This window comes from Sceloporus occidentalis, unplaced genomic scaffold (assembly GCF_023333645.1).
Source record: "Sceloporus occidentalis isolate IW3139 unplaced genomic scaffold, rSceOcc1.0.p SCAF_3, whole genome shotgun sequence".
Lineage (NCBI taxonomy): Eukaryota > Metazoa > Chordata > Lepidosauria > Squamata > Phrynosomatidae > Sceloporus > Sceloporus occidentalis.
Genome location: NW_028316983.1, coordinates 248,643,018 through 248,655,749, shown reverse-complemented (window position 1 = coordinate 248,655,749; position 12,732 = coordinate 248,643,018). Strand labels below are relative to the sequence as shown.

The window sequence follows — 12,732 nt, the reverse complement described above, 5'->3', positions numbered from 1 at the left end:
CTAGACAGGGAGGGTCAACTGGCCAGACCTTCCTCTATGGAGACAGCTCAAGCTACACAAATGTGACAAATCCAATTCTGGGGAGGGGGGGAGGAAGGACCCCCATTTAACAAAGAATCCAAGGGGGCTGATGGGGAATCCTTGACTGCTCTGGGACCTCTCTTCAGAAACTGTTGGTCCATACACACACAAACACACATAGAGAGGATACAGCTTCCAGGGCTACTCATACCAATTTGGACCCTTTTCCAAGTGGGGCAGCCAAGCCTAGCACTCATGCATGATGGGTCAATGTGGGTCTAGTGCTGACCAGGGACATGAGCGTCATGCAATCGACCAACAGATGATCAGTCCCAACACTGAAGATTTCATTTTGTTTGAAGAGTTAAGTGGCTCTTTGGGCATTTGCAGAGCCAACTGACGTGAAATTTTTATTTTCCATCAAAAGAATTCCTTCGCAGTCGTTGAAAAGGTTCCCACAAAAGCAATGCACATACTTTTTAAAAAATGTTCTAACTGGCACAGCTTTGAAGGTTAGCACAGAAGGCGAGCGGCAGGCATCCGAGTGCCAAAGCCGCACCTCTTACAACCCTGTGCAAAAGTCAGTCCTTGAAGCCTTTGGGGGCTTTTGCTGCCCTGCCCTCCTTGGCTGAACTCATTTATTGACTCTGCCAAGGAAACCAGAGCTGCTGCCTTGACTTTGCAAGACCAGAGCAGGGCTGTTAAGTGTCAGGATCTTTTGGAGGTCTCTCATTCACAGGATCTCCAGAAGTTAAAGCTGATGGCACTTTGCAATACACACATACACATTACAGGCCCTGATTTTACAAGACATGAGCAGGGCTGTTAATAAGAGGGTCTCCAGAAACCAAAGCTGGTTTGACATCACATAACAACAACTACAGCCACCCACATCTGTATCACAAAACAGTCATCTTCTACAGCCCTTTGCAAGACCTGAGAAGAGTTGTTAATAACAACATCTCTTACTCAAAGGGAACCATGAATCAAAGCTGACCTGAGGGCAGAGTTATTCTTTTATTTTATTTCTTCATGTCTGCCCCAAATCAAGCCAATCTCGGGGCACAGTACAGTCAGTAAGATCACCCTAAAACACCCTCATCATTCAAAACAAAATCTGCAAAGGGAAAAAACTCAGTGGAGATCATACAAGGCCCTAAACGCCCAGGTGAACACTGTTAAGGAAATTTTGGTGCCATGTGCAGTGACCTAAAACCAGCTTCGGCTTCTAGAGACTCTGTTATTAACAGCTGTTGGAAAATCATTGCATTCTCTCTGCTCCTCCTCAGAGAGAGAGGATTTTCTGCATGCATCTCTACTGTCTTCTATCTCTCTTTGCATGCCATTTGGTCCTGCTAAATTCCAGGGGCAATAAATACCTTTTTAAGTTGGTAAACAGATCATGTGATCTAAGTGACTTCCTTAGGAAGTTCTCTCACACAATAGATCTCTCCTGCTTTCCTTCGGGTCTCTCCATCACCATGCTTTCTCAACTTTCCTCCCAAAGATGGTGAGATACAAACTCCTTCTTTTACCTAAACTATTCACCAGATAGGTTAGGATGTAGCTTCCATGCATATGTAGATTTAAGTCATTAGTAAAGTTTTGTTTTTTAAACTACAAGCTATTTGTGTCAGCCTCAGTTCTTATAGAAGCATCTTAAGGCAAAAGACGTTTCTGCTGCTCTGCTGATTTACAAGCTAGACCCTCACAGGCTTGGCTTTGATAGTTTTGATATTTTTTGTTTCCTTACCAAGGGCTGAAGCCTTAGGAAACTTGAATTCCCCTACAACAGCTCTGCTCATAGCTTGCAAAATCAGGGCCTATAATGTGTATGTGTGCATCCTGCAAGTGGGTCACAGGATAAGAGAGGAAGACTTCTGTGTTTGGAAGCAGCAGGAGAGCAGGCCAGGACTGAAGGGTGATTGCTGGAGGGGGTCAACTTTTCATTATGGGGATCACTGGCAGCCCCAGAGCCAGAGATGGGGGGCACACACTTCCCCACTGCAGCCTTCCAGAAGCAGAACAGACGCAGTGTGGCAAATGCCTGGGTCGGGGTCTTACTCACTGCCAGGGACTAGTGCAGGGAAGGTCGGCTCCCTCCCAGTCTTCACAGATTTCAGCTTTCACTGCCATCTGCTTTAAGGCCGGAGCAGAGGAGGAAATATCCACAGCTGTTCCCCTGCTCCCTGCCAGGGCAGTGTTTATTTTCCTTGGGGGGAGACAGAATAAAATGCAAAGCAATCCCCCTGGGGAGGAACACCTGAGAGGCTCTTTATGAGCCGGAGGATTAGCACTAACAGGCATGGCACCAGTGGCGGACAACGGATGGAGAGGCCCTTCCCAGATCCAGCGTCCCAAGAGAAGGGGAGTTGTTTTGGATAGGGGGGCAAAATAGATCTGTCCTGGGGAAAGGAAGGGGACACCGGGGTTGGTAGACTTCAGCCAGGATGCTCACTCACCGAAAGGGGGAAGACAGTGGCCACGCGTTCTGCACCGCTTCCCCGCAAGAAGGACCTGCTCTCCTTGTATGGGACGTCCCGGTTGACTTTCTCCAGCAGCAGCTCCAAGACCTGGGAGGTCAGGGGGGGCTCCGAAGCCAGTGCCTGCCACATGGTGCAGGTGTAGCTGCAGGTAGAGGAGGAAGGTGGGTTGCCATTATCAGCACAAGGTGAGCGAGGAACGTCTTGCAGGAGAGTCGCTTGCAAGGAGCTCCAGAGCAGAGCTGGGAGTCCCTCATTCATGACCAGAGGAGCAGGGGCACTGCCCACAGCAAAGAGCCACGGTGGGGGCAAAGGCAGGCTTCCCCTCCCAAACAACCATGACCCTAAGTGCTCCCACACTCTCATCTATTCCTCCAGCATCCAGACCCCCAAAGACCAGGGACTTTGCAGAAGGAAGGAAGGACTGGATAGCAAAGAGACCCCACAGCCAAGGAAGCCTCCCCTCTCAGCTTTCCAGCTCTGAAAGCCCGAACATTCCTCTGAACCTGCCTGAGTTTGGATAGCCTCATGGGGGGACGTTCTCTTGGTTCCCCTCTCCCCACACGCACATCTAGGGAGGATCCAGGAGATGGGGTCTGCTCTAACTCTGCCCCCAGAAGAATGTGGAACTCCCTCCCACAGCAGACTAGTTTGGTCCCCTCTCTGCTCTCCTTCCCTGGAAGGTCAAGACTTTTCCTTTTAGGCAGGTATTTCGGGGGAGACAGGACTGTGCTGTGCTCTCTTTGTCCTTACTATTATGTTCTAAATTAGTGGCGTTTTACTGGGTGATTCAAAAAGAATGATGCGAAAGTAAAACTGTTCTTACTGGGTTTTGCAGCATTCTTTTCAAATCATCCTGTATTGACACCTCATCTGATCGTTTTTCACTTTTGCATTTGAGAGTGTTCTTGGTCTTGAGTGTTGGACTATGACTCTGGAGACCAGGGTTCAAATTCCTGCTCAGCTATGGAAACCCACAGGATGACCTTGGGCACAAGTCACTCTCTCTCAGCCTCAGAGGAAGGCAATGGCAACCCCACTTTCTTGGCAACACCTGTCAAGAAAACCTCATGATGGCTTTGCCTTAGGTTCGCCGTAAGTTGGAAGCGATTTTGAAGGCACACAACAATTACCAAATTTAACAGGAAAAAAAAAGGATGGACCTAAATTAATTCAATAAAGAAATACACAGTGCACCCGCGCCATACGCAGGCGCACTATACACGGCTTCCAGTGTACGCGGAAGCCACATGACAATAAAGCAATGGTGCGCACACCGCTGTGCCAATGCGTGCACACGCCCCATTATTTTCTATGGGGCATGAGCATACACATATTTCCCCTTACATGGAGGGATCCAGAATGGATCCTTCATGTAAGGGGAGGGCCCACTGTATAATAGTAGGAACAAGACCCCAGGAGATTGTACGCCAAATGTCAGGAATAGGCCAAGGACTGAGACCACCACCACCCACATCACCTACACAGACAAGCAAGGACTCTGCCAAAAGGGCCCCCACTGAGGACCAGCTGAGCCCCTATCCTTCCAACCCAGAAAGTGAAAATGTTCAAAGCAAATGGACGGTGACACTATCACGGCTGCCCTACCTGTCCAAGGGAAGCGTGTGGCTCAGGAGGCTGGAGACCACGGCTGTCTTGTGCTGGGTGGCCAGTATGTAGACTGTCTGCTGGGCGGCCTTCCGGACGGGCTCTTCGTCCACCTCCTGAAGCTTGGAGTGCACCATCTCCAGGATCTCAGGGACCTGCGGGAGAGAAGAGGCCAGAGCAGGATGTAAGGAGACCTTATCTGGAATCATACTGCGTCCAGTTCTGGGCACCACAATTCAAGTGGGATGTGGATAAGCTGGAGTGTGTCTAGAGGAGGGCAACCAAAATGAAGAAAGGTCTCGAAACCATAAAGGCCTAAGAGTGCTGGGTATGTTTAGCATGGAGAAGACACAGTTAAGAAGTGATACGATAGGGCCCATACAGACAGGCCAAAATAAAGCTGCTTCGGGTCACTTTGGAAGTATGCTGTTTTAATTATTTCTGCATCCTAAGAGGCCGGAAGCCACGCCAAAGCTATGCTGCACTCCTTAGGAGTGTGGCTTTGGCGTGGCTTCCGGCCTCTTAGGACGCAAGCATCATTAAAACAGCAAGCTTGTTTTCTGCTGCTCCAGAGAACAGGACCCGGAACAATGGATGCAAGCTACAGGAAAAGAGATTCCACCTGAACATTAGGAGGAACTTCCTGACAGTAAGGGCTGTTCGGCAGTGGAATGCACTTCCTCGGAAGGTGATAGAGTCTCCTTCCTTGGAGGTCTTTAAACAGAGGCTGGATGGCCATCTGTCAGGGATGCTTTGATTTGGATTTCCTGCATGGCAGAATGGGGTTGGACTGGATGGCCCTAGTGGTCTCTTCCAACTCTACGATTCTATGATTCTATGATATGTCCAAAGTGACCTGAAGCAGCTTCATTTTGGCCTGTCTGTATGGGGCCGATAACTAGGGATATCATGTCAAGGATGGAGCAAGCTTGTTTTCTGCTGCTCCATATTCTTTGATTCTGTGTTCCCGCATGGCAGAAAAGGGGGTTGCACTGGATGGCCCTTGGGGTCCCTTCCAACTCTAAGATTCTATATAGGAATCCAGCCCTGAGAGATTACCATGATCCAACCTCCATTTTGAGACCTCCAGCGAAGAAGATTCCACCACCTTCCAGGACAAAATGGTCAAATCACTGGAATATAGCATTGAAAGGAGACACACAACAACAGAGTTGGAAAGGGTAATTGGGAAGGGGGCATCTAGTCCAGCCCCTGCCACACAGGGGTCCACAGCTCAAAGTGGACACCCAATAGGTGTCCATACGATCCAGCCTCAGTCCAGCAGCCTCTGATGAAGGACAATCTACCTCTTTCTAAGGGAGACTGTTCCACCGCCAAACATCTTTTACCATCAAGTAATTGCTGGTGTGGTTAACCTTATTTATGCCTCACATTTCTCTCAACATAGTTCTTCATACCACATACCTGTCCCGGCTGGACCAAGGGCCTGGTTGTGGAGGATCTCTGGGCCACAGAGGTAAAGGGCACCCTGGTACTCAAGATCAAGGCAAACTGTGGGGCCGCTGGCCAAAAGGAGTTATAGAATCCTAGAGCAGGAAGGGTCCTCCAGAGGTCATTTATTCCAGCCCCTGCTCAGTGCAGGGTCTCCAGCTACAGCACCCCTAGGATGCGGAATGCCTCCGGCCACATCCCCAATGAAGCACCCTTGATCCTCAAGCCGCGAGGTAATAAAGGGAGAGAGGCCTGAGGACTCTCTAGCCCAGCGCTCTGCTCCCAGAGAGATTGTCCAGATGCCCTGAAGTAAGGAAAGTCCACCAGCAGGACGCCAGGCCAAGAGGACCCTTGTACTGTCCATGCTCCACACCAGGCGCGACTGGGAGGCAGGAGGTAACCAATGGCTGCCCTGATCAGCACCAACAGTTCAAATGCCATGGTTCCAGCCAAGGTCCTTCCTTTCCTCACTCCAGAATCTCCCTGCCCTACATGCATACTATGATTCAGCTTCTCCCGAAAAGTGAAGGTCATCCCCTGTGGAAAAAACAGCTGGACAAAGAGGTCACCAAGCCAGACGCAGGAAGCAGTGCAAGATCACCACCTGATGGCAGGAAAGAGGAAGTGCAGGAAGGCTTCCTGGGTGCCTTCAAGTTGTTTAGGACTTATGGCAACCCTAAGATGAACCTATCATTGAGGTTTCTTCACCAGATTTGTTCAGAAGAGGTTTGCCTTTGCCTTCCTTTGAGGCTGAGAGAGTGGGACTTGCCTAAAGTCACCCAGTGGGTTTCCATGGACATGCAGGAATTTGAACTCTGGTCTCACAATGTCCTAGTCCAACACCCAAACCACTACACCTGGCTGGCTCTCTTAGGCCCGCCATCCACGTGACCTCAAGTCCATGTATGGTGAGCCCGTATACGGCACAGGTACAATGTATTGTTGTTGTTGTTGCAGTGGGCCCTTGGCATCCGCTGGGGTTTGGTTGCAGGACCCTCCCCCCGCCCCCATCATAGGTAACAAAATTCATGGATACTCAAGTCCCATTAAATGCAATGGCATAGTGAAATGGTGTCCCTTATACAAAAAGGTAAAAATCAACGTTTGCTTTTTGGAATTTATACATTTTAAAAAATATTTTCAAATCATGGATGCTTAAATCTGTGGATAGAAAATCCATGGATACAGAGGGTCAATGGCATATGAATTTACTGCCCACCTTTGCCATAACTGCTTCCTCCAGCCAATATGGGCTTCCACAGGACCACCACCAAGGCCCCTCTCCAAACCCACAGAATCCTCCCAACTCAGGAGGGTTGTTGGCTGCAACCCACTAGCCCCAGCTTGGCAGTCTGGCAACTGGGCGGCCCAGAAGGGTTGCCAAGCTGGCCGGTGACTTAGGACAGCCATGGCCCAAAGCCACCCCAAGGGACACGTGGCTTCCAGAGTCCAAATCACTAGAGGGGAACTCAAAAAAAGCCATGTTCACTAGAGCCTGGTCTCCTTTCATTTCATCCATAACTGAGCAAGAATCCCCACGTGGTCTACAACAGCATTAGTAAGCCACTTGGGCCGCACCTTCTGCATAAATGCATGCAATTGTGCCATTAAAGGGATGCTGTGTAATTGTTTTAGGCAAGGGCACCCTGGAGCCCAGGAATCAAAGGTTGCCACCTTGACCGCATGGTCCCCTGAGGGAGCCAAGGGGTCCTGGCGCTGAGTGCTCCCTCCTCACCTTCTCCAGCAAGACAGCCCCCCGTTCTTTCAGAATGGAATTGATCATCACAGTGGCCGCCCGCGAACAGTTCCGGTCTGGATCTGCCAAGCCCTCCAGCATGGAGAGGAGGAGGCTCAGCATCTGGTCAGGCGGGAGGCGCTTGGCAATGACCTGGTTGGAGGGTGGCAAGACGTGCAAAGGTCAGAAGGATGGCTGGAATCAGATTGCCCCACACACCCCACGCCCCAAGCAGACCCTATGGCTCAAGCAAGAGGCAGAAACATCCCTCCGGCACAATTTGAAATGCTATTGCTTAACACCAGAAACAAGCCGTCCCTGGGTTCTACATTGAACTCTTTCCCCAATTAAGAATTTCTAGGGAGTAATCCTAGAAATGTGGCAGCACCTTTTGGTTTTTATTTTTACATGAGCTTTTGTGTGTATAAATCCATCAAGAGTAGAATATGGAAGAAAGGAATGGTGCTATCGGATACTGAATAACAGGCACGGTGGGACTCCAGGAGAACGGCAGTCCCCCCATAGCCTGACCAGCACAGAATATGGGGGGACTATTACTTCCCTCAGCCTGCAAACTATCCTTTTATTAATGGGAGCTAAGACAGTATTTGCCATCTTTGCTGCAGCATTACACTGTTGGCCTATGCTCAACTGATGGTCAGCAAAAATCCCAAGGTCCTTTTTCCATGCAGTAGTGCTGAGCCAATTATCCCCCATCCTATAACTCTGCATTTGGTTTTTGTGGCCTATTGCCACAGGGGCCTCTCTGACTGGCACTGTGGCTGCAAGGGACTGCAAGTGTGGCAATGCTTACCATGGCAGCCAGGGACTGGGATGCTTGCTGCAGATATGGCCTTACCTTGGCAATGTTGCAGCAGGCCTGGAAGAGGATGTTGACATCAGGGTCCTTGAGTCCGGGCTTCATGGCTTTCAACCTCTCAATGGACTCGTCCCTGTGGTCCCGGGAAAACCCTGCAAGCGAGGAGGAAGAGGAACCAAAGCCTGAGACCACTGGACTCTCCTGCTGGACTCAGAGGGGCTTTGTGACCATTAACCCTTTCTGAAGGGGAAAACGGAAATGCTTTGTAAAAAGAGCCTACTGCTTTGTTCTTGGCTCCTGCACAGGGTGACCAGATGTCATAACTGCAAAGGAGGACAAGGCCATTATATATAGGACAGTCCAATTTTTAGATAGGGATGTGAAAGCTGGACATTGATGGTGAATACCAAGAGGGAGAAAGAAATCAACTTTTTTGAAACATGGTGCTGGAGGAGAGTTCTGTGGAAACCCTGGACTGCCAAAAGAAAACCCCACATACACAAATAAATGGGTCTGAGAGCAAATCAAGTGTGAAATCTCTCTAGAAGCCAAACTAGCCAAACTGATAGTTTGGACACATCATGAGACAACCTGACTCACTGATAAAGTGGAAGGCGGCAGAAAAAGAGGGGGAAAGCATGGCAGCTGGATGGACTCCATAAGGCAGTGGTTCCCAACCTGTGGGTCAGGACCCCTTTGGGGGTCAAATGACCCTTTCACAGGGGTCACCTAAGACCATTGGAAAACACATATTTGCATGTAGCAATGAAAATAATTTTGTGGCTGAGAGTCACCAAAACATGAGGATCTATATTAAACGGTTGTGGCATTAGGAAGGTTGAGAACAACTGCCATAAGGAAACCACTGCTGCTGAGTTTGCAAGACCTGAGTAGTGCTGTGGATGAGAAGGTGCCCTTTGTGTAACTCAACTTGATTACAAACAACAACAACAAACAACAGGAGCTGCATCCACGGACATTTCTGGGAAAACTCCGCATGGGCCCTGTCCACACAGAGACCGCCAAAGCATCAAGTGTTACTCAGACACTGTTTGTCCTTTGTGACCTGGGACAAGTCACACTCTCTCAGCTTCAGGAGAAGGCAATGGCAAACCTCCTGTGAACAAATCTTGCCAAGAAAACCCTATGACCTTAGGCATGCCATAAGTCGGAAATGACAACAACAACAACGGTGGGAGCAATGAGGAAGGCTCAGGGGAAGTCCCAGAAGGGATGCCCAACCATTCATATCCGCTTCCTGGTGCTGCTGACCATTACCTTCGTAGCAGAGCTGGACATAGAGGAGGGAGTAGACGCAGTCCACGGCGTGCTGGCGGACGCTGGCCAGGGAGTCGGTGCAGCGAGGGGAGAAGAGGGCCATGAGCAGCCCCAGGTTGTAGAAAGGGACCACCGTCTGGAGAGGAAAAGAAAGGGCCAGAGAGAGGCCATTGGAGCACCCTTCCTCACCCGGCCAAACTCACACTGTTCTAGATTTCCTATAAGTTGCTAAGAAATCTTGCTCAACTCTCACCAACAAGCAGTCAGGTAGGAGACCCAGAAACCTTAACATGAAATCAGCTTTATCACTTAAGCCGGCTGGCTTCAGAAGGAAATAACTTTCCAGAGCTCTGAAGCCCAGAGCAAAAAGTAACTTATGGTTTTATAGGGTTTCAGACAAAGGAAACTCTTCTCCATCATGGATTGGCTACAAAAAAAATGTTAAACATACATAATTCTTACATTCATTGGATACAAACATGCATATATTTGGAACCTTGCATGTGTACATTCTGTCTCTTGTTTTAACTACCAGTACCAGGATGCTCCAAGATATCATTCCATGACATTATTAATTATGTCCTAATGCAAGCTCTCAGGTGCCATTTTGGGTGGAAAAGCCTTCAAGATGTTACTCTGACCCTTTTAAGCTTATCTATCTCAAGACACCCTCTCAGCCTGGGCTCTAAATCATTTTCCATTAGCTTGCTAGCTATATATATTGATTACAAATTGAATATTTTGAATATAGCTACCATAACGCCAGCGGGGAGAACCCAAGGTAAGCAGCCCAAGAGCAGTGGGAGACTAACGGACCCAATGGGGGGAACTCACGCTGACGTTCAGCTTCTCCCGATAGAACTCCAAGATGGCCGCCCCAACCTCCACGGCTCGCTCTCGCTCGTGCTCCTTGGCCGACTTGACCCAAGGGCTCAGATGCTGCGGAGAGAAGAGTGGGCGCATGAGTGGGCCAGGAGACCCCAACAAGCAGGTCCTGCCCCCCACCCTCCCCAGGCAGGGCACTTGGGAAAAGGCAACCTCCCAGCAACGTTGAGGGGGCACTGGGAGTGCCAGAAGTTCAGGGCCAGAGGAGGCCCCAGCTGTTTTACTTTCAGCTCCCCAGAGAAAGGGAGAAGACACACAGCTCCTGCCATTGCAGAGACTGTGCCAGCCACATCTGCCCCAAGGAGAACAGGAGGAAGAGGGACACCGATGAGACGTAAAGAGAGACTGGGGGTGCATCTACACTGTAGAAACAAGACAGTTTGATACCACTTTAAGTGCTGTAGCTCCATCCGATGGAAGAGTGGGATCTGTAGTTTTACAACACCTCCAGCCTCCTCTGCCAAAGAGTGATGGTGACACATAAAACTGCAAATCCCAAGATTCTGTAGAATAGAGCCCTAGCAGTTAGAGTGGTGTCAAACCGCATTATCTCTATGTAACCATTTTTAGATATTTGAAGGGATGTCCTATTGAGCAAGCTTATTTTCTGCTGTTCCAGAGAATAGGACACAGAGCCATGGATCAAAACTGAAGGAAAACAGATACCAACTCAACATTAGGAGGCATTTCCTGATGGTAAGAACTATTTCCCAGTGGAAGGCACTGCTGCCTCAGAGTGTGGTGGTGTCTCCTTCTTTGGAGGTCTTTAAACAGAGGCTGGATAGCCATCTGTCACAGGGAGGGTTTGATGGTGTCTTCCTGAATGGCTGAAGGGGTTGGAGTGGATCAGGGCCCTTGCGGTCTCTTCCAACTCCATGATTCTCCAGTGTAGATGCACCCTCACAATCTCTCCAGACCTCCATCCCCAAAGGGCATGAGTCGCAACTGGCTCCCAGGGACCTCCCCGTCTCCCAACCCCATCCCACCATCTTGGGCTGTCTTCTACCTCAAACATGTTCTGCAGGCCGTGGGGCGTCATGTGCCGGTGGAGGAGGCTCTTCAGCAAGTCCTTCAGGGAGTGAAGGGTGTTGCTCCACAGAGGCTGGAGGAGTAAAGGAAGAGAAGTGTGGTGCGTTTACGGAGGAGGACAAACAAAGACGGCCAGACACAAGCACATCACAGGAGCTCCCTACATCCCAACAGGGCATGGAAGTGCCCTCGCTCTCTACAGGTAGACCTCTGTTAATGCAAATTCTGTGTTTTCCTGGGCATTCCTTCTTTAACAGAAAATTTGGTACCTGAGGGAGAAGTAACATAGAAAGAAAGAACAGGGAAAGGTTCCTACCCCACAAAAAAAAAGAAGAGCAGTTCAACACGTTCCAGCAAAATGTTTATCCAAAACTAATAATATGCAAATGTGTGCAAAAACTAACAATATGCATATGTACGCAAAGGGAACTTGCAGCACCTTTGAGACTTACTGCGAGAAAGAAATTGTAGCATGAGCTTTCATAGGCTTAGGTCTGCTTCCTGAGATGCATGGAGTGAATGAACAGATGCATTAGTTCACTCTGAGGAAGTAGACCATGCCTATGGAAGTTTATGCTCACTTCACAGTCTACCAAAGCTTATGCTACAACTTCTTTCACACAATTAGTCTCAAGGGTGCTGCAAGATCCCTTGGCATACTGATTTTCCAGAGGGTGACCAGTGATGTACCAATATGCATACATGACATGGAAAAACAGGGTGAGGCTTGCACATTAAAGAAAAACATGCCGAGTCTTCTAGAGGCCACTTTCTCTAGCAGTTTCCAAAACGCACCCAGGGATGACTTCTCCTTTCTCCAGCCCCCACACTTCCTATGATTTCCTTTCTGGTGGCCGGACTTCTAGATCCATACTTTTTCTTAACATGCTGGAGAGGAAGGCTTATCGGCTCTCCTGTTTTCTTTCTGCACAGATATGCCCAGATAGGGAATCTGGGGGAAGCTGCTGTTTACCTAGTCTGTTGTAGGCAAGCAGAGCAGAATCCCATTCTTTCCCTGCAGATATGGTATTACAACCCACCACCAAAAGTCTGTGTTCCTCCAGCCCTCCTTCTTATGCCAATGCAGCCAGAAAATGTTCAGCTTGCAGAGGAAATGAAGGAAAAGGCAGAGGGCAGGCAGATGTAAAAACAGCTGGTAAAAAGGAACCTCTTTGTCAGAGGATTTGTTACCTGAGGTTAGGCCTGTATTTATTTACTTGTCAATTTTGCAACAAGGAACCCAAAGGACAGGTTAAAACAAAGTATGGTATAGCTAAAAAGCAATTAGGGCTTTTGCAAAATTATAATGCACGGTCCAAAGTCAGTCTGCTTCCCACCGGTCCCTACATCAAGGTGAGCAAAACATGGTTTATGAGTTATATGCAGCCCTTGGGACCCCAAAGTGTGGCCCCTCTCCAATT

The 12,732-nt window shown here is 49.1% G+C and overlaps 1 protein-coding gene across 5 annotated transcripts in view; it reads right to left on the bottom strand.

The window, feature by feature from the left end:
- Positions 1 to 12,732, bottom strand: part of MROH1 (maestro heat like repeat family member 1) — an 85,060-nt gene that overhangs the window by 19,315 nt on the left and 53,013 nt on the right. For all 5 annotated transcript variants that reach the window (XM_089518165.1, XM_089518164.1, XM_089518167.1 and 2 more), the window contains 7 exons: positions 11,289 to 11,384; positions 10,232 to 10,336; positions 9,398 to 9,533; positions 8,159 to 8,271; positions 7,300 to 7,452; positions 4,113 to 4,267; positions 2,484 to 2,649 (listed from right to left, as the gene is read on the bottom strand). In XM_089518165.1, coding sequence (XP_089374291.1) covers positions 2,484 to 2,649; positions 4,113 to 4,267; positions 7,300 to 7,452; positions 8,159 to 8,271; positions 9,398 to 9,533; positions 10,232 to 10,336; positions 11,289 to 11,384 — 924 coding nt within the window. The remainder of the gene's footprint in view (positions 1 to 2,483; positions 2,650 to 4,112; positions 4,268 to 7,299; positions 7,453 to 8,158; positions 8,272 to 9,397; positions 9,534 to 10,231; positions 10,337 to 11,288; positions 11,385 to 12,732) is intronic.